General features: G+C 36.8%; 2 protein-coding genes across 2 annotated transcripts; both read right to left on the bottom strand.

Moving 5' to 3' along the window:
- Positions 1–2,698: 2,698 nt before the first annotated feature.
- On the bottom strand, positions 2,699–8,338 carry TIF3H1 (translation initiation factor 3 subunit H1). The gene is made up of 12 exons (XM_087323277.1): positions 8,186–8,338; positions 7,905–7,981; positions 5,184–5,300; positions 5,000–5,109; positions 4,733–4,799; positions 4,144–4,277; positions 3,997–4,045; positions 3,770–3,841; positions 3,586–3,687; positions 3,438–3,505; positions 3,202–3,354; positions 2,699–3,122 (listed from the first exon to the last, which is right to left on the bottom strand). The coding sequence occupies exons 1-12, from the start codon at positions 8,196–8,198 to the stop codon at positions 3,065–3,067; spliced, it is 1,020 nt and encodes a 339-aa protein (XP_087179403.1). The 5' UTR covers positions 8,199–8,338; the 3' UTR covers positions 2,699–3,064.
- Positions 8,339–10,414: 2,076 nt separating this feature from the next.
- Positions 10,415–21,189, bottom strand: LOC147861349 (alpha-galactosidase-like). Its single transcript, XM_087323276.1, has 15 exons — positions 21,023–21,189; positions 19,684–19,742; positions 19,414–19,470; positions 18,262–18,296; positions 14,663–14,766; positions 14,453–14,525; positions 13,180–13,238; positions 13,015–13,080; positions 12,221–12,304; positions 11,995–12,059; positions 11,828–11,910; positions 11,364–11,454; positions 11,231–11,289; positions 11,007–11,144; positions 10,415–10,749 (listed from the first exon to the last, which is right to left on the bottom strand). Exons 1-15 carry the CDS (start codon positions 21,163–21,165, stop codon positions 10,660–10,662), a joined length of 1,206 nt encoding a protein of 401 aa, XP_087179402.1. The 5' UTR covers positions 21,166–21,189; the 3' UTR covers positions 10,415–10,659.
- Positions 21,190–22,176: the final 987 nt, after the last annotated feature.

The following is a 22,176-nucleotide window of genomic DNA, read 5'->3' as shown; positions in this document are numbered from 1 at the left end:
CCGTGTAATTATACAAAACTCTTCTTATGTGTGAATCAAGCTTTCATGTCTATGTGTGAAAACCTGAGAGGGGCATTTCTCGTAAGCATACAAAACCCTTCTTATGAAACAAGCTTTCATGTCTGTGTATGAAAATCGAGAGGGGTATTCCTTGTAATTATACAAAATCCTCCTTATCAATCAAGCGTTCATGTTTGAATGTGTGAAAATTGAGTGGAGTATTTGTTGTAATTATCAAGGTTTCGTGTGTGTGTGTGATGAGGGGTATTTCTCGTAATTATACAAAACCCTTCTTATGAATCTAGCTTTCACATCTACGGTGCATCTTGTACTTGTACTTTTTATGCATCGGTTGTTCATAGACAATATTGAGCCTTAACAAGACTCCACGAGGAATATCTAAGATTATGTTAGATGTCACATAAATGTTCCACACATGCAATGACCCTTGAGGCTTATATGCCTAGTTTGATACTCACTAGTGCGGTTTCATCTATATTTGCCGCAACTAGCTACTATGACACAAATTCTTGAAATAGTTCTTGGAAGTTGTTGAGATAGCATGACAAAATCTCCTTTATGACTCTACCAATCCAAAAGTTTTTAGAAGTTCTTGAGATAGCATTATAGAATCTCCTTTTCAATTATATTGATCAATGTGCAATCAAATCTTCATTGAATCTTTGGCAATAATCACTACTAATTCACAAGTAGTAATCTGATTAGTTCCAAGTTTATGATTACATTTCGGCCCTCCAATCGAAGCCGTAAACACACCATTTCATCTATTTTGTTGACTTTGACATATTTTTCAAGTGGGGAACCAAAATTCTATTCATTTGCTTCAAAAGTGACAAGGATTTAGAGCTTTTACATTAATCCTAATTTAATTGCTTTAGAAATTTGCATAAAACCACCAACAAATGAACGTAGTGATCACACAAAAAACAAAGAGCAAAAAAAGAATCTAGCATCATAAACATATTGCTCACCGTTGTCTTTCATTGAATAACTAGTAGCAAAAATGTAACGACGGATTACTTTCTTATTGATATGACATTTGGATCTCGGAGGCTTGCCACTTATAATTATGTACCTTTTCAATGGGTAACTTCCGATACAAAAATCAAAATGATCACAATTTAAATACATACATACATATAGCTTACAATAAAACGATATGAATGTTAGTACCAAGGTTTGGCAACCTTGTCAAACATTGTTTTGGTTATTGGTGTATGCTACAAAAGACAAATGAAAACATGATGGAAGTATAGAAATCCAATATGCAAAGATATTTACGAGTACGACATTTTCTACCACCCTTCAAAGGCCACGATATTGTGTTTGGTGGATCAAGATCATGATGCACTTTGAAGTCAGCCATACCCATGGTAATTGAGGCCATCAACGCCAATAGCAATACTGGACCAAGGATAACACCCTCCTACTTCATAAGATGGAATTACTTCTCATTGCTATCATGGCCATGGAAAGGGTGGTCGAATACATGCGTAAGGTTCAAAAAAGTCTCTCGCATAGACTTCCTAGACTCGCATGGGAAGCAATAAAAAAGAACCAACAGACACATAAACGCAAAATTATGTGTTTATATTAGATGTAAGACAAGGAAATGGTTTGGAAGATGGTACGATAAATCAAACAAGATCGTGAAATCTCCCCCCTTTATGGATCGATGAAACTACTCATTTTGGGTGCATGCCATAAAATTGTGTTCGGAAAACAAGAGGCTTGAGTTGGAATAATCGACACATCTAGCCACATCTACTTGGCAAACTATCTAGCATTATGAGAATAAAAAGGTTTTTACATGTTTGAGAATAAGACGTTCCTCCAATAGGTGACCTCAACCTATAAATTTATAATGATGAAGACCCTCCCTCCTTATAACGAACACAAAATCAAGACTTCCACCTATAGGCATAAGTTGTGTCACGTGTGCACGAACTTTTACCATTGCACCATCATATTTGCAGTAATAAATTTCAAATGTAGCTTTCTATTTAGGGTTCAGCTAGGCTCATGTTGAGATATCTGTAACTCTCATATAACGTATAATGGCAATGCTTTCACATTGTCACCTCCTGCTTTTTGCTGTATTAATCAATTGTCACATATAATCATTTGAAAAAAGACACCAGGAACACTAAGCATAGGCATGTTTCCCATTCTACACCCTAAATAAAGGGTTTTCGATATTCATAATTTTGCCGCCATGGCTCTTTTGGGCGCTATACTATGTATACATTTAACCGTAAACACAAACGCATGCATCTACATCAAGATGAAATGTTATTGTTCACAAAAATCAAGCAACCCTCTTAACATATATCACACCTTGCGATCGAATTTACAGCCAAAATCATCACCTTCTATACTGACATGCACTATCACAGTATAAAACAAAAAATTCATTAGCTTCATCACTTGTAGATGATTAGTAGTAGTAGCAGATCATTGACAAGTAACAAGTCTCCTTTCTGGTAACCAAAAGGGCAGTCATTGTTGAGCATCCTGCTTATGTAGTTTCCCATTCCCAACATTTACAACAGTGTTTTCAATGAAGATGTTTAAAAACAGACAAGCGACACCCTTCCAGGCTGATCCTTCAAGCATCCAACATACCTTAATATTCCTCAAGGAAAGACACTAAAAGACTAGTAACATCATTTTCCCAAGCTGCAAAAGGTAACCTATATAAATTTGTCGATAAAAGTACACATGTAAAGAAAGCAGTTTGGTAGCTTCAAACAAATGAGTTTTGTTGTATCATGAATCAGCAATGAAGATAACGGTATTCACATGCATAACTCTCCATTCATGAAAATACAAAGCATAAAAGAGAGAAAACTACCAGGGTAACCTTTGAAGGCTTGGAAAACCATAGATAAAACGACACATAGCCGTTAATGGTTTCCCAACATTTTAAATCGTATAATCTTTCATTACAATACACTGAAATGAACAAACTCTTCTGAAATAAACTCCTGAATCTTCTCAAAATAGTGTCCAAAAATTTAATGTCAAAACTTTTAGGGGTAGCCTACTCCTGATGAACCGCATCCATAGTATAGATCTTAATAAAACTCTGTCCAGCAAACCTAACAAAGGGCAAAAAAGACTGAATTTCCTGAATTGTCAAAACAATGAAGAGGATGAGTGAATAAAAAAAATGCATACCCATTAATTTGACCACAATAGTTGGAGATCTGGTTGGTTATCAGGTAACTATCCAAACGTGATGGCTCAACCAGAGGTTTGAAAATCGGATTGTTTGGATCTTCCTCAGGCAATGGTTCTTCACCAATTGCTCTCCTCGCCATATTTTCAGTTCTACCGCAAATAACCCATGAAGAGTAAGTACAATCATAATGTGGAAAAAAAACTAAGAAAACATAATATCATCTAGCATATACCTCCTTTTCTGCAACCAAGCTTGTTGCTGAGCTTGTTGCCTTGACAGATTGCGATAGTAATATTGGAACTATTAAAAACAACAGTTCTCCAGAATTAGGAGAAGTTTAACAAGATCAATCAGGAAACCAAATAGTGAAATTTCAGTACCCGTTGTTGTTCCATTGAGAGGTCGTCCATGCATTCAATCAGAAACTCAAGATTCCTTTCCATGAATGGATTGGAAGATAGGACTAGCCTATCAAAGTCTGACTGTTGAATACAAAAGCCAATATGAGTTCCAAATTATTATTGAAATTTACAGACCCGCCTTACAGTTGAAATCTTTTAATACCTGTGTCGCAGGAGTATCTGTCTCAAGTTCTGTCATGATAGCGCTTACTAATGCAGAGTTTGATATTTTTACCTGCAGAAATGGAGGACGTGATGCAATATCTAACTGTATTTATTCTCTGTGAATATACTAGAGACCATGTAATATTTCCCTGAATGTGGATAGGTTGTTTACATGATTCCATGTTCTTATCTCCTAGTAATTGCTTAGAATCACAAACCACCTACCGGAATTTCTTGGAAAATATCTTGCCATGTAAGCTTTTTCTCCCTCAACCTGCCAAATTCACAAATTTAATTAGTTGTCTTCATAAGGCAACAGTACAATCAGAACACTCCAGGTGCAACATTGTTCAAAATTCTTCAAACACATACTTCTCGCCAGTAAAGTTTTGATTGCGATATAGTTCCATAAAAGGGTCTGTCAGCTTCAATGCCTTTAAGGCCAATACACCCTGTCCTGACCGTTGGGGATCATAGATGATACAAACACAGCGTTTAATATTTTCCTGCAAAATCATTTAATACAAAAACTAGGTTGAATGATAAAACTTTGAGAATACATGTTCGTCATTGGGAATAAACATTTGCGAGATGATGCATACATCTGCATATGCACCCAACAATATCACAAAAAAGTTGATGATGAATGTTAATATATTGAAATACACAGAAAATATTTACATTTACACATGTATCGCATGACACATGCTTCACACATTGGCATATGCATGCAATGCAACAAAAAATCAAATGTGCACGTGATTCAAGCAGGAAAGATGCCTTTAAAATCATATAATACAAAACCTCTTGAAGTTGCTATCCGGATAGAGCAAGTAAGGCTAGGTGAAAGTGCACAAAAACATGCCCTTAGTTCTAACATGAAAAATTTCTATGAATCCATCAATATATACACACGCACAAACATGTTTTGCACATCCCATAGAATATTGAAGAGACACACCTGATAATTCAAAAAAGTTTCTATAAGCTCTACTGTCTGATAAGATCCCATGAATGTAGATTGATACCTACAAAAACACAATTAGCAATTTAAGTTTAAAAGTGACATCAAATACCTTACAATTAGTAATCATAACCACTCTGGTAATCTAGCACAATTTCTAAAAATCAAAATTAATGTGAACATTCCATTTCTAGCCAAAATAATTCAAACAAACAAAAGCCAAAATTATATACATAATCACATATTGATTGAACGAAAATGTACCAGCCAACAGTATTATTGTCCACATTCACTTCTCTCAGACAACGCATCATTTCCAATTGATAGTTTGCACCATCTGCCTCAACCTCTTCTTCTTCTTCTCCACCTCGACTCTAAAATGTGAACATAAATTTAACTGCAACTATGGAATTGCAAATATCAGTAGAAAACTAAAACTGTTTCTTACCGGGAAGGGAAAGCAGTTTGTGACCTCCAGCACACTGCCGATATCCAGACCAAGGAGTTGACCTGTCACAAGTGCTGGCATGAAGTCTTTGCAGTGCTTTATAATCTTCAACACCACCTGTTTCACAAATTAAATATTTTCTTAATAAAAATGTATCCAAGAAGAGTCTGGCGTATCAAGCAGGTGAAAATAGGTTATACAAGCACAGAGGAATAAATATGGCTTCCTATTTCCATATGGAAAGTGGTCGGTAAAAGGCTCTTCCTATGATGGGATTTCACAGCATGAGGAAATATAATATATTACAAAGGCGCATGTTTCTCTATTGCATATGATGTCTTGACTAGTACTACATGTAATCAGATGACATAAGATAATATTTTAAGGTATCATGTGCATGACTGTATTATGAATTCTTGATGACTTGCAATATTATGAGATTTACAAATGGTTTTCAGCCAGCCAGACTGTGCAAGCACCAGATATAGTAGCTACTACTCAACAGTCTCTTTCTTCTGATTGTGAACTCGTCACTAACCTTTTCTATGTTTAGGTTTCAATAACTCAAACCTCAAGCCTCAAGCCTCAAGCCTCACTAACTTAACCTCAAGTCTCAAGCCTCAAGCCTCACTAACTTAGTGATGCATCTCACTAAGTTACTGCGATTACTCTGAACTTTTCTGCTTGTTTACAACTCAAGCCTCAAGCCTCAAGCCTCACTAACTTAGTGATGCATCTCACTAAGTTACTGCGATTACTCTGAACTTTTCTGCTTGTTTACAACTCAAGCCTCAAGCCTCAAGCCTCAAGCCTCACTAACTTAGTGATGCAATCTCACTAAGTTACTGCGATTCCTCTGAACTTTTCTGCTTGTTTACAACTCAAGCCTCAAGCCTCAAGCCTCAAGCCTCACTAACTTAGTGATGCATCTCACTAAGTTACTGCGATTACTCTGAACTTTTCTGCTTGTTTACAACTCAAGCCTCAAGCCTCAAGCCTCAAGCCTCAAGCCTCACTAACTTAGTGATGCATCTCACTAAGTTACTGCGATTACTCTGAACTTTTCTGCTTGTTTACAACTCAAGCCTCAAGCCTCAAGCCTCACTAACTTAGTGATGCAATCTCACTAAGTTACTGCGATTCCTCTGAACTTTTCTGCTTGTTTACAACTCAAGCCTCAAGCCTCAAGCCTCAAGCCTCAAGCCTCACTAACTTAGTGATGCATCTCACTAAGTTACTGCGATTACTCTGAACTTTTCTGCTTGTTTACAACTCAAGCCTCAAGCCTCAAGCCTCAAGCCTCACTAACTTAGTGATGCATCTCACTAAGTTACTGCGATTACTCTGAACTTTTCTGCTTGTTTACAACTCAAGCCTCAAGCCTCAAGCCTCACTAACTTAGTGATGCAATCTCACTAAGTTACTGCGATTACTCTGAACTTTTCTGCTTGTTTACAACTCAAGCCTCAAGCCTCAAGCCTCAAGCCTCACTAACTTAGTGATGCATCTCACTAAGTTACTGCGATTACTCTGAACTTTTCTGCTTGTTTACAACTCAAGCCTCAAGCCTCAAGCCTCAAGCCTCAAGCCTCACTAACTTAGTGATGCATCTCACTAGGTTACTGCGATTACTCTGAACTTTTCTGCTTGTTTACAACTCAAGCCTCAAGCCTCAAGCCTCAAGCCTCAAGCCTCACTAACTTAGTGATGCATCTCACTAAGTTACTGCGATTACTCTGAACTTTTCTGCTTGTTTACAACTCAAGCCTCAAGCCTCAAGCCTCACTAACTTAGTGATGCATCTCACTAAGTTACAGCTATTACTCTGAACTTTTCTGCTTGTTTAAAACTAAACTATTATTGTTCTCACATCGTAAAACTTCCCAAGGTTATATTTTTTTCATACAGTATTTGAAATGGCAAAATCATTGTGTCAGGATTATATAATTTAAAAAATATTTCAAAGCTTAATTTAAAATAAGTGCAGATTTATCTCAGCATATTTTATCTGTCTTAAAATGTCAAAATTTCGGACAATTTGTACAATGCAAAGATATTCCTTTCTTCAAGTGCATAAGGAAAGTGCAGATGAATCTGGTCATATTCCAACTCCTCTTGGGATGTCAAACCTTAACATGAACACCTAATACCACACTGAAGTTTCTCATGCTTATAGAATGCTTTACAAGACATCAAAGTTTCTCATGATTGTACAGTGCCTAAGGTCACTGAAGCTCTGCATCTGCACAGAGACATTCACTCCAAACAATGCTCAGACCATCCATGGTGAAAAACCACGAGATGATTGAAGTTCCATAAATCAGTGCTCTGGTGTGTCATGGATCCTTTTCATAATAAACAGTTATAGATCCTTTTAACGGTTGCAAAGCATAATAATGCCTTAAATCTGGCTAGTATGGAGGAACAACTCCTTACAATCTGAAGACTATGAAGAAATAATGCATTGAATCTGACGATTATGAAGGAAAATATCCATGAAAAACTTATAGCTCCTCTATTAAAAAGAGGATTAGCAGACAAACTAGCTAAAGGGTGCATTCTTTGCATAAATTCAGTAAGGCCTTAAATTCGGATAATTGGAACGAAAACATTCATCCAAGGAACTAGAGATTTCTGAAGGAAAAAACGAACATTTTTCAAGTACAACATTTTCAACATCTAGATATTTATGAGGAAAAGCAGAGATGAGAAAATCCTCACCAGGCCATCAATTTGCACAACACGGAGGGGTGTGGCGACTTCCTCAGTGGCAGCGATTTGAGCAAATGAGAGCGGAGCTGAGGAACAAAAAACAACAGATAAGAAAACGGAAATTATCAGAGCACAGAAAAGGAAGAAGACAGAAAGATCGAGAAGAAGACGGAAGAGGCAGAAGAAGAAGACGAAGAAAGATTTGTACTTACCTGGAGAATCCACGCCGGCAGAGAAGAAGATAGAATGAATGAATGAGCAAAGAAGAAGAGACGAAGAGTTGTGCTTACCTGGAGACGCCATACCCGCGGCGAACAAGCAAAAGGGAGGGGGATGCAGAAGAAGCAGGGAAGGTTTAGGTTTAGGTTTAGGTTTAGGTTTAGGTCACGCAGACGCGAAGCTGTTCCTTTTCACTCGCTCTCTCTCGGGAGGGAGGGAAGGAGCGAAGAAGAAGAAGAAAGGAGGTGAACTTTTGTGTTGTTAAACTTTTATCTACGTTGCTTTTTTGCGTTTTTCTTCTTGCTTTCGGAGGCAATTTACAAAACTAGCCCAATTGTATGTATGTATGTATGTATGTGTATGTGTATGTGTATGTGTATGTGTATGTGTATGTGTATGTGTATGTGTATGTGTATGTGCATGTGCATGTGCATGTGTATGTGTATGTATGTATGTATGTGTATATATGTTTGTCTGTTTGGGACGTGTATGCATATGTATTTATGTTTGTGCTAGCCCAATTGTATGTATGTATGTATGTATGTGTATGTGTATGTGTATGTGTATGTGTATGTGTATGTGTATGTGTATGTGTATGTGTATGTGTATGTGTATGTGTATGTGTATCTGCATGTGCATGTGCATGTGTATGTGTATGTATGTATGTATGTGTATATATGTTTGTCTGTTTGGGACGTGTATGCATATGTATTTATGTTTGTGTATGAATATGTATGGATGTACATGCATATGTATATGTACATGTACATATATGTGTATGTATGTGGATATATGTTTGTTTATTTGCGATGTGTATGCATATGTATGTATGTATGCATGTATGTTTGTTTGTGTATGTGTATGTGTACATGTAGATATATGTGTATGTGTATGTGTATGTGTATGTGTATGTATGTTTGTTTGCAACGTGTATGCATATGTATGTATGCATGTATGTATGTTTGTGTATGAACATGTATGGATAGAATCATATATGATATAAGTATGCATGCATGCATGTATGTATGTCTTTGGAGTCCCTCCAGAACACCCTCTTTGGCAATTGAACAAAAAATGGTCGCAATCCATCCATGGGAAACTGAATAAAATATCTTCCAATTGAGAGCCCATCCTCCTCCAACTTCCTCAAGGAACGAATGAGTTCAAGCCACACAAAGCACTTTGTGAGTAGTAAACTTGACACCACAAAGTTTCAATTTGTGGAAAATCCTCACATCATCGCAAATCAAATATATAAACAAAGGTGAAGTCATACTAGTGCACCAAATCGGCCACTTCATAGTCCTAGACCATAACCGAGCTTCATGACCTCTCATGCCAAAGCATTAAGTGCTCTTCCACTTCATTAATGTGTCTTTAGCTCACAACCTCATTGTATGTGAAGCATTAACCATTTAAACTATGAATCTCAATGATATTTGTTTCACTTGAAACAACCTTACCAATGGACAATATCAAGAGGACCCACCCACAATATTGAGTCCTCTTACAACAACTCACATAGCATGCTACCTCTCACTTGATTTGATGCCACATTCTATGGAGGAGATTTTATGTACAATGTTATTTAGGCACATTCAACATCCATCTCCACTCTCCATGAGCATATATCTCTTGAATTAAGGAACTCTACACATCAACATGTACTCATCTAGTTTTGGCCATGTAGGAAGAAACATATTTTAACAACCTTATCCTAGCTCCTTTGGTTCCAACACTACTATATCTAGTTTCATATGCATCATTTACTGTCACATACACTTTCCTTGCTCTACAGTCCTACACTCTATCACAACAACCTCAACATCTAATACACATCCCATATATGATGCACACTATGATCATGCCACCTTTTGGATACCCTTTATAGCACAATTCATCATCTTCTTAATAATCTCTTAGACGTACAAAACCTGATGCGATTAGCTGGAAAAACATTTCGAGCTTTTCACAATGTATGATACAAAATTTTGTATGAAGTCTTTTATGTGCATTATTTGACCTTTTACAAGAATTTAAGAGAACCAATTATTAGCTTTTGGGGCTGCCTATCAAAGTATTAAGCATCCTTACGATTATGGAGGTATTTAGATCATTCCAATGCAGTGAGACATTTATAATGGCTTTCATAATAAACCGGAACAACAATCCTACCAATATGCACTGAAGATAAACGATCCAATAGATACTCATAAAGCTAAATATGTATTTGTTTAATGTCCACCATAATCTGTGACACCCTGGCTATTAATATATGAATGATTTAATGAGAAAAATGTATGAAAACCCAATTGCATATTGAATATATTTGTCTATAATTATATACCACATTCCAATGTGAAGGATATTCTAAATATATTGGATTGATATACAGAAGTTAAAGGATAATCAGTTAGCCCAATACCAATCTCTACTCTGTATACATTTGCCGCCGCTTTAGCTTCCATCCCATGAGCTGAAAAAATCCATATTCCAAGACATTGCATCAAACACAACTCTGTCCGCCAAAAATGTCTTTCAACTCTCATATCTTGCTGAATATATACATTTTGATTGCATAGGCATCTACTTGGGCTTCAAAGGTTTCAGTCCACTCTCCTTGAAGATCAATATGCTACAAATCCAATTCGAAAACAAAGAAACATGTGAACCTTGAATCGATAGAACACAGAACAATCAGCATGTACTAGTTAACCTTATGATTTCAAAGTACTTGATACCTAAACGGTGATTCAGAAACTAACTCAAATACAGCTCAAAGTGAAAAACAATACTAGTTGTCGACTTGTGTTCATATACTATCATATAACTTCTGTAAGAATAAACTCTATGGTGAATACAACATTAGAGAAGAATGTAGCTCTAGCTTACCTCCCACAAATCACGGACTTTATATTTTCTGTTGTCTAGTTGAAGGTCCTTCCAGTCCACTTTGATTACATCACGCTTATGTCTTCTATTCCATAGCAGCACAGCTAATCTTTCACCCGAAAGGGGGCCCGCCCATACCTTAAGGAAAACAAGCAAACAAGAAATGAAAGAATGAAAGTTTCTATATCATGTCTAAATATAGGTATCTGTAGCTAAAGACAAACCTCTAGTTTCTTGGAAGGCCCATACTGGTACAATTTCTTTCCCTGAACTCCTAAAGGGTCTACAATAAAAAAACACCATCATAATTGAGCACTAAAACATTGCCGTGACAACCTCTGAGCACAAACTATTTACCTTGATTTACTGCAATAACCTCTGGATTGCTCAATATCTCATAAGTATCACCATCCATACTGATGATATCACACCCAATAAGAAGAGGGGCCTACATGGACAACATTTCAACATCAACAACACACTGGGTCAAGCTTTCAATAGATAATGTGATTTACATTGTTTCTTTAGTCATTGCAACATTTCCAACCTCTCTGCTAGGATCTTATGAGCTTCCATCACATAGCCTATAATATATATATATATATATATATATATATATATATATTATAAGAGCACCCCACTGCATCCCATATCACCTATTCTCATATTGGAAAGCTTCATGCTTCCACAATTATAATTAGATTGCTTGTATTCGTTTCTATGTCTCTTTGTATCTTTACACTTGTAGACACCATGAATGGATTATTGTGATACCATCCATGGTCCCAACATAGACTATTTGTCATACACCCTCTACATACCTTCATCAGGGCCCAAACACTGAAATGGGATCGATATTGCTCTTTTGTCATTCCACCATTTCCAACCTCTAGCATGTCGGGATCTGTGAGATAGGCCTTACAATGTTCACTTCACGTATAATATACAGTATGACTGACATAAAATCATTATGCTTGCTTCGGCCTACCATTCCAGCCTCCAGGACCAGCATAAGCTGCCCATATGTTATTCTGATCAGCACGAACCTTCATACTACCATTATAAAACAAAAGGAACCTTACTATGGATAAAACAACAAGCACTCTATCTAGCCATATAGCACTACCTTAGGATAATCATGTTTTGCCAGTTTTATCCAATCAATTTGCCATACAATAGAAAAGAAAAGGGAAAAAGATAGCCATCTCCACAACCTGCTCCAACTGTCCTTTATATCCTGTGTTGTACGCCAACTATTCCCAAGTTTTCCAGCCCATGTTGCAGGATTTTCTCGACCCCTTTATATTAGAAGAATGTATCATCAGAGAGCAAATACTTTTTATTGCACTCAACAAGGGAGGTCATGCATCAATACATTAAAATTACACTAAAAAACAGAAATTTTTCTTCAAACACTAGGAAGCCACCATGAGAAATCCATGCAAAGAACTGGAGAGATCCCCTAAGTTGTGTGTATCAAGCATAAATACCGTTGACAACCAATAAAGTTGGTCTACCAAATATTCCAAATGAGATCAATATTCTTAGTTACCAACGTTCCACTTATAAAAGGGATAGCAAGAAATAAAATCTTAAATAAAAATATACATTTACCTATCTTTCAACCTCATGACCCACCATTGAAGTATTGAAAAGAAGACAGGTTGTTCCGTGTTAATGAGAGACACAGACTCAAATACTAGCAATCCACAATGAGAATTGGAATAGAAATAAGGATTTTTTTTATGAGAAAACATACATTTCACCTAACCTCCATTTTCATTGCTCATCATTCACATACTCAAAAGAAATTAGGTCACCTTTTTAGAATGCACCACTCTCAAATACAAGCAATTCGTGGTTACAAATGCAATAGCAAACATAGGTTCCACCACAACGTCACAACTCTTGAAATATTATCAACACACAACCATGAATGCAATAGCATGACTGAATAATTTTCAGCTACAAAATTTACTTTTTGCTAAACCTTCAAGTTTTTACTCACCACTCGCATATTGAAAAGAAAATAGACCGTCCAGTGTTCAGGAGAGCTTCACTCATCCATTTGAACCTGACCATATGATGGAAAGGTTACAAAATATTGCAATCCAGAAAACTGACAAAGGAAATCTAGCTACAGAATACAATGATTAGTTTACGAAGATGGTACCTTGTTTGAACAGGTAATTTCTTATTATAACAATTGTCATATTTGAGGTAGTCAATACCCTGCAAATCATACATGATGATAATTTCTCTCTCATATGAATTGAAAACATTCTCCGGAAGAAAGAAGATATTTCTCTCTCTTTGCACCAAACTATAGCTGTTGTTTAAGATACTTGTGTGAAAACAAATTACGTTTGCACATGAAAATGATCCTGTATGCCTTTGTAGTATTCCATGGAAGTAAATATGATTTTCTTTCTGTTTTTAATTATTTTTGCAAATTGCTGAGACTCTTTAACCTGGTCAGAGAAACCAAGGTCACCACATCACATTGTACCCAAAAGGTGAAATGAAATTTTCCCTTGCAAAGGGAAAGGGGAAAATAGGGGCTTTAGGGTAACATCCTAACTATTTCTTCTTAATTCGATTTCCACCACAAGGATTGTAAGATCCTAACTATTTCTTACATTTTATCCTAGTCTGATACAAAACGTGCGCGCACGCGCACAAAAACAAATATGAAATATAATGAAAAAGATATTCATGATTTAAACTTCCAGTTATACAGTTCTTTTCAGATCGAAGAGCTCGTTATTTATCTGCTTCATATAAAGCAATTAGTATTCTAGTTCTAAAAAAGTAACCTTTCAAAGACGACTACTTTTTTTCTTTCACTTCTCAAAAGAAATAATGAACTTTGGATTATGCTTTCTAAGAATCCATTAAAACTAGCAGATAAGCTCTTTGTTGGCAATAATAAATATCACACTATGTCCCATATCATCCAACCAGTTGATGGGATCCTCTTGTGGACTAATAAACCTTGGACCATATCATATATAGATATATAGATATATAGATATATAGATATATAGATATATTGATATATTGATATATTGATATATAGATATATAGATATAAGGATCCACAAAAACTAGTCGATTGGCCCTGTTGAGGAAGATAAATAGCATCATGATACATCACTATCTTTCTTTAAGGATCCACCAAAACTAGTTGAATTTCTACCATGTGGTCAAAACTAGTCAATTTGGCCCGTGGATGACATAAACATCATATAATATCATCTCAATCTATTGAACACCCCACGCTGAAACTAATTAATTGGCCTGCCTGTGGACGATAATAAGCGTCATATCAGCCAACTCTCAAGAAAAAACCCTCAAAACTAGTTGATTGACCCTCCGTGGATGATAATAACTATCATAGCATAGTATCTCTCTCTCACTCTCTTCTTGAGAGTAGGGATAACTTACCCAGGAAGCAAAGGTGGAAGCATCTTGCTGCTCGTAGTGAAGAGATCCAGGCTGTCCTTGGCACGTTTTCGTCCTGATCAGAGACGAAGAAGACAGCAAAAAAAAACAAGGAATGAAATTCATCATTCAAGAACATCAACAAATGGAATAACAGATGATAAAAGAAGGGGGAGAAAGAGAGAGAAGAACATCCTTAGATCATCTCCTTACCCTGCATCAGAGTATAGACCGAGCTTGAGACCTCGAGAATGAGCATAATCTGACAGAGACTTAATTCCAGATGGGAAGGTGGAACGGCGAGCTTCAAGCAAACCCTAAACAAAGAAAAGCACAGAAACCATTTCCTCAGCAAAATCCCTTAAAATATAAAGAGAGCTTCAAGAACTTACTTTAGGGTTTGATAATGATGATTTTCAGTGACCAACTTGTGTGAGTGATGGCTAGTTCATGAAAAAAATTGGATTGGATCTCAAGGCCTGACACCGATACTGATCTCAAAAACCTAAACCCTAAACCTCGCATAAAACCATTTCCTCAGCAAAGAGAGCTTCAAGAACTTAGTTAGGAATTGATGATGATGATTATTTTCAGTGACCAACTTTGTGTAAGTATTGGCTGGTCCATGAAAAAAACCCAGATTTGATATTAAGACCCGACTCCGATTCTAATTCCAAAACCCTAAACTTCACATAAAACCATTTCGATAGCTTCAAGAGCATATTTAGGGTTTAATGATGATGATTTTCAGTGACCAAATTTAGCTGAGTGGTGGTTAGTCCATGAAAAAACTCAGGTTCGACCTCAAGACCCTAAACCCTAAACCTCAAAATCCCTAAAAATTCAAAGAGAGCTTCGAGAACTTACTTAGGATTTGATGATGATGATTTTCAGTGACCAAATTTGTGTGAGTGTTGACTGCTGCTCCATGAAAGAACTCGGATTCGATCTGGAGACTCGACTAAGATTACAATCCCAAAACCCTAAATCCTAAACCTCATAGCAAAATCCCTGAAAAATCAAAGAAAGCTTCAAGAACTTACTCAGGGTTTGATGATGATGATGATTTTCAGTGACCAAATTTATGTGAGTGTTGGCTGCTGGTTCATGTAAAAACTAGGATTCGATCTCAGGACCCACCTCCGAATTATAACCCCAAAAACCCTAAACCCTAAAACCTCACCTTCGATGATGTCTCGATCTCATTTTCAGTACCCGACTAAGATTACAATCCCAAAACCCTAAATCCTAAACCTCATATAAAGCCATTTCCTGAGCAAAATCCCTGAAAAATCAAAGAAAGCTTCAAGAACTTACTCAGGGTTTGATGATGATGATGATTTTCAGTGACCAAATTTATGTGAGTGTTGGCTGCTGGTCCATGTAAAAACTAGGATTCGATCTCGGGACCCACCTCCGAATTATAACCCCAAAAACCCTAAACCTCACCTTCGATGATGTCTCGATCTCATTTTCATTACCCGACCGACCATGTATCTCTTCAATCACATACATAATTCGGTCCTCTCGTCTTCGTATGACCCTGATTTCGTTTCGATACCTTGGTTTCGGGTTTGATATGACATATATATATATATATATATATATTGTCGTGTGTTTTGTTTCTTGGTTCTCTACATGTGAAGCATATTGATGCTTTGTGAGAAGCTTTTGTTGAGTGCGAGGGACCAAGATGTAGCTGAACTGGTAAGGTTGTCTGGCAACACGATGGCATCTAGTTAAAGAAAAAGATATGCATGGAGTAATAATAGAGAGGTTTGAGAGTTTGATCTCAAACTCCAAGGGCTAGGACTAGGGCTAATAATAGAGAGAGAGAGAGAGAGAGAGAGAGAGAGAGAGTGTGTGTGTGTGTGTGTGTGTGTGTGTGTGAGTGTGTGCGCGCGCACCCATGGTGTAGCTAAGTTGATAAGGTTGTCTAACACAAATCGACATCTAGTTATGTAATTAAGAGTAATGGAGAGGTGGGAAAGTTTGGTCTCAAGCCCCGAAACCTAGGGCTCGTGATAGAGATTGTGTGTGTGCCCAAGATGTACTTCACTTGGTAATGTTGTGTGGCGACACAATGGCATCTAGTTAATTAAGAGAAATATGCATGGAGTAATAGAGAGGCGTGAAAGTTTGGTCTCGAACCCAATGCCTAGGTCTAATAATGTAGCATCTTATCTAGGGAGTAAGGGGTTGTCTAGCATCACGATGGCATCTAGTTAATTAAGAAAACATGTATGTGGTAATAAAGAGGTGTGAAAGATTGGTTTGGAACCCAAGGCATAGGGTTAATAATAATGTCACAATTGTAAGCTAACTACCACTAGTATAATATAATGCAAGATTTGTAATCCTATTCTTATATTTCAAAAATTTGGCTATTTGATTCCATTTGACTCGGGAACAAGCTTAAGATTTGCCATTGGATTATATAGAATTGTTTAAATTTTGTAAGAAGTTTAACTTCTCTTTGTATAGAAACTAAGCCCGACATTACGAATATTGAATGTTAATGTTTAACATGACTCCATTTGCCTTTATGATTGTCGAGTGAGACAAAAAACATGCGACGTTTGACGACTTGAGAAAATTCCCTTAAATAGAGAGCAAGGGGATTCAATGCATTTATAATGGGTCAACGACAAGTGGGTTCACGTCACTCAAAAGGTCATATTTATTGCCAACTTAATGCTCAGATTATCAGCCCCATGTGAAAAACCAATTCAAATTCAATGTATTCTTTCATAGGATCACCGTATGGAACGTGAAACAAGATACTGTAAGTCTTCATCCTAGTAATTTATTATTACAGTGATGATGTAAAAAAGTGAACAATTTGAGTAGAACTCAAGTTTGATCGGATACTCTCCCCCTATATGGAATATGAATTTTGTTTGATGACAACATCATTGAAAAAGTTTACCTTATTGTTTTGGTGTCTATTTCATCTTTGATACTTGCAAGTAACAAAGATGGGTTTCATTCGTTTCTTTAAGAAAAATAGTTGCTCATAATTGATGAGAGTGATTGCCAACAAATAAAACTTGCAATGTCTACCTAGGGCAAATCTCATTATCAAGCCATCTAGAAGCCTTAAAGTAGCATCGTTATCATTCTTGAAATAGATATTTCAGTTCAAATGATCACTTGAAACCTTCATTTTTTGTAAAGCAACAAAAGTGAAACTTGAAAGAAGAATATATACGCAATAGAAATTATGCATAAACAAATATATTACATGTATCCTCTCCTTTAATACATATATGTAGTGGGTGGACCATCGTTTGCCTCCCAAAATAGGCAATCAAGCATTTTGAGAAACCTTGTTAGGAAAGTTAACGTGAAGCGACGAGCCTATATGTTTGAGGATGAAAATTTCGCTACCATTTATTATTATTATGAAGAACTTGATTGTTCGTTGTGGTTTTTATAAAGAGATGGACTAATAATGTCACACATTGTGCAATGCACGTAATGTCTTGTTGGTTCTCGATAACACAAATGTGTACTTGTTCCTTTAAAGAAAAGATTATAGCTCACACAAAGGCATGTCTAACATCATAGCTTGTCGAGAGTTTAAGGCAAAGCTCACATGAATTGCGGTCTTTGAAAACAATCGATCAGTATGCCGAGATTTTTTAATTTCACCTCGAAATGTACTAAGTTTTGTGGTTTCACAAGCCCTACGTTTGCCATACATAACATGATGAAATTACGCGGAAATAAGTAGTAAATATCTTTGTCTAATGTTAAGCGTTACTATAATCCATCACATATTGAGATAATGGGTTCAAGAAAGAGCTTACATGTTCATCTCGCTCCATCTCAGCCCAACAATCATCTAAAATCAACATAATTTCCGAGTTAAAACTTGAAGTAAGAAACACATTACTCGACGAACCAACAACCTCAATTGAGATACTAACATCGAGTTTGTAAATACATTTATACAGCACCAATAAACTCCAACCTATAAATGAAATCGTTCTTAAAATACTAAATTCTAATCGACTCAATGGAAAAATGGCGGGCTTCAAACTTTTGTTGTGTGGGGTCTATGTTGATGCCAAATGTGTTATCATAACTCCCAATACATAGGTCTTACAAGAACAAGGGTTATGTTTGAATGATGCAATAATCGATTTTCAAGCCTCGGATTGGGGTATGATTCTACCCTAATCCTATCAAGAGATAGGGATGAACCCAAGATCCAAGTCTCCAAATATGTATCATTTTAAGGCCATTACAATTGGGAATCAAAAGTATAGGACATCATAGCCATCCATTTCTGACATATTTGATGTTTTATCGATTCATGTCATCAAGTCCAAGGATCATTGTATTTGTTTTCAATATGTGAGTGGGGAGGACAAAAAAACATCAAAGCTTTTGAACCCAAGAGGTCTACTCTACTTACACAACATACCAATAAGCCTAGGAGGATTGCCCAAATGTCCATCCTACCATGCAATATGCATGGTCTACCATGATGAATCGTCATGGCTTAAATTGCCTCCACACATATCAACAATGTTTATGGACTTTTCTATCACCTCATACATTCACACCTCACACCCATCGATACATCTTGGCCACGCCAATATACTGTGTATTTTAAGTGGCATTCCGACTATATGATATGATAGCCATGTTTTATGACAAATGGTCGTAACATCATCTTTGCATACCTTACTCTAGCATGGATGCATTTGACCTCTTGGTGTTATTAAGGGTAGCCAAATTAAAACTAATGAATGCCTCCCATCATTTTGCCCCTCCCATTGTCACTCGAAATCTATACAAAAGCTAATTAAAGCAAACAAATATAATCTATCGGGGGAGGATTATATAATTGACAACCTTTAGCGAGGATCGGGAATAGAGATGAGAGATGAGTGTGGCAATCATAAGTGTTTATGAATCGATGAAAGGATTTGGTGATAATTAGAAACTCTTACCAATGTTAATGTAAGTGTAGCCCAACGAAGCCAAGCCACTCGACACCATTGCATCCACTGCAAGAGATGATCGAACACATTCCAAGTCTCATTGATGTCAATGTTAGTGAAAGACATATGAACCCATGATTAAATCTTCTTAAACCACCGTACTTAATTCATGGTTAACATTAAGCAAAGAATAATAGAATGCATATAATCAATACAACATTCATGGGCATTAAGTGGACTGACTAATTCACAATTATGTATGATGTGCAATTACCATACCTGTGCTTCTAACGATGCTTTCATTGATTTTGCAACCATAATGATTCCAGCTATTCCACCTGGAAATCAACCTTACTTAACCTTAATTAACCTTAATGAAGCTCAATTATCATTCATCAACTTCCATCAACTTTTCTCAAGCTCACTTAAATTTAATCAAGCTTAACCAACCTCTCTCTACCTCACTTAACCTTGATCAAGCTTAACCAACTTTTCTCTAGCTCACTTGACTTTGATCAACTAGGGCAATCAACCTATGATAGTTAGCATCAATCATAAACTATAATTAACCTTAAACAGGCTTACTAACCTTTATCAATCTTAATTATCATTAATCAACCTTAACCAACTTTTCTCAAGCTCAGTTAACCATGATCAACCTTAACCAACTTTTCTCAAGCTCGCTTAACCTTGATCAACCTTCGGTAATTAGACTTAATCAACCCATGAAAGTTAGCATCAATCATCAACTATAATTAACCTTAAACAGGTTTACTTAACCTTTATCAATCTTAGTTATCACTAATCAACCTTAACCAACTTTTCTCAAGCTCACTTAACCTTAATGAACATAGGGTAATTAGGCTTAATGAACCTATGATAGTTAGCATCAATCATCAGCTTTAATTAACCTTAAACAGCCTACAATATTTGGCATTGATCATCGACCTTAATCAGCCTACAATAATTAGTCTCGATCATCAATCTTAATTGACCTTAGTCAATCCAGGACAAATTGCTTCAATCATCAGCTATAATTAACCTTGATCAAACTGAGACAATTGGTCTTAATCACCAACCTTATTTAACCTTAATCAGCCCGAGATAATGATCCGTAATTATCAAACTTAATTGGCCTAATAATCAATCTTGATAACCTTAATCAACCTAGGATAATGAGTCTTGATCATGAACCTTTATCGACCTAGGAAATTCAGCCTTAAGATCCAACCTTAATTAACGTTAACCAGGATCATTAAGCTTAATATTCGACTTTAATTAACCTCAATCCATTAAAATAACCAGACTTAATTATCTACCTTAATTAACCTATAATACATAGCCGTAATCAAACCTAGGGTAACTAGGCTGAACTATCAACCCCAATTAGCGTTGATCAGCTTAGAATAATTTGCTTTAACCTTGCTTGGTGCCAATTGCAGAGAATAGGTGCCATAACCATCACGCTAATCACCAGAGCTTAAGCTTTTCATCTTCTCAGTTAAATGAGACAATATTCATGGTTTTATGGATGGAAATCAACCGTAAGAAGAGTATATATCAATACAAATTGAGCCATAAGACATCAATTTTAACGCAATTGAGAGGGTAATCTTACCCCATGGGAGGCGTCCTTCCGAGCCCATTTTCAATTAAATTACGATGTATTGACGAAATCCCATGAACTGAATCGGCGGAGAAAAGCCATAAAATCAACAAAATCGCAATAGATAGCGACAAATTGGGAGGAATTGGACTCATTATTGTTGAGCTGTTATTAGCTTACAGATGAATAGTGAGATGAGTGATGCGATTAAGCCACTGACTTCAATGTAATTAAAGAATGATTAAGGAAGGTTAAGGATGAGATTAATAAAATCGAATAGAGAGGGGATAAACTGAGACGGATTGGTCTACGCTCCAGCTGTTCATTGGTATGGTGTTAACACCTGAGAATCATCATGAACATGAGAGAATTGGGAAGAGGAAAAGAGGAAGGCGATTGTCCGGTTTCACACTTGTCCGGACATCTCATATTCCGGTGCATCAAGTGTGAAACGGACCTGGCCCAAAAAGACCATTCATTGCCCCGCGATATGATGTTGATCTCGTGCGCTCCCGGGCGCCTCTTTGATTTGGTCACAACTAACACCGAGATAGGATCGGATATTGCCCGATTCATATTGCAAAACTAGGTCGGTCCCACATACACGTCGGGGCTCGTGAAACTGGCAATGCACATGTGAGGGGCGGGCACGTGATGCCACCTTACAATTAAAGGACCCTTGTCCCGTGTTGCCTGTGCAAGCCCTAGAAATGCCTGGATCTAGAAACTACCAATCATGGGCGAGGGATGTGCCATGGTTCGATGAAGGGACCCACCCCGTATCGCCTAGAATGTCCGACCGAGACATCGTACGACTACGCTACAGATATCTTATCTTCGTTCTATGCCACAAACGTGATTGTATTTGTAGGTCGTGTGAATCTGATGATCGCAAAGTATGGGCCTAGTTGGCCTCGCATGATCCGGAACTTTTGCGTAGATTTCTAGGAAGCGGGACAAACTGCACCATATCTTGAACCATACTTGATTAGAAGGGTCGGAGATAAGATATCATTGTTTTTCTGTTTCGATTTTATCTCTTGCATTTATTACAGTTCATAATGAACTCGAACTCTTGTTACTCTTGTCGATAATGGTCATCAACTCGTACCTCCTCCGTTCTCTTTATTTTTAGTTCACAATTAAAAAAGACAATCATTCCCTTC

This window comes from Azolla caroliniana, unplaced genomic scaffold, assembly GCF_043228905.1.
Source record: "Azolla caroliniana isolate FFs.n. ecotype wild unplaced genomic scaffold, voAzoCaro1.0.p SCAF_8, whole genome shotgun sequence".
NCBI lineage: Eukaryota > Viridiplantae > Streptophyta > Polypodiopsida > Salviniales > Salviniaceae > Azolla > Azolla caroliniana.
This window is presented reverse-complemented; position numbering and strand designations above follow the sequence as displayed.

Excerpts from the sequence above, each read along its gene's own strand:
- TIF3H1 (XM_087323277.1), bottom strand. Across the intron at positions 5,301-7,904 it reads TTGTGCAAATTGATGGCCTG|GTGGTGTTGAAGATTATAAA; the intron begins GTGAGGATTTTC and ends TTTGTGAAACAG. Across the intron at positions 3,123-3,201 it reads TATTGTGGTCAAATTAATGG|GTTTGCTGGACAGAGTTTTA; the intron begins GTATGCATTTTT and ends GCCCTTTGTTAG.
- LOC147861349 (XM_087323276.1), bottom strand. The coding sequence starts at position 21,165 with ATGAGTCCAATTCCTCCCAATTTGTCGCTATCTATTGCGATTTTGTTG. Across the intron at positions 18,297-19,413 it reads CTACACTTACATTAACATTG|ATGATTGTTGGGCTGAGATG; the intron begins GTAAGAGTTTCT and ends TGTTGATTTTAG. Across the intron at positions 10,750-11,006 it reads AAGTCCGTGATTTGTGGGAG|CATATTGATCTTCAAGGAGA; the intron begins GTAAGCTAGAGC and ends TTGGATTTGTAG.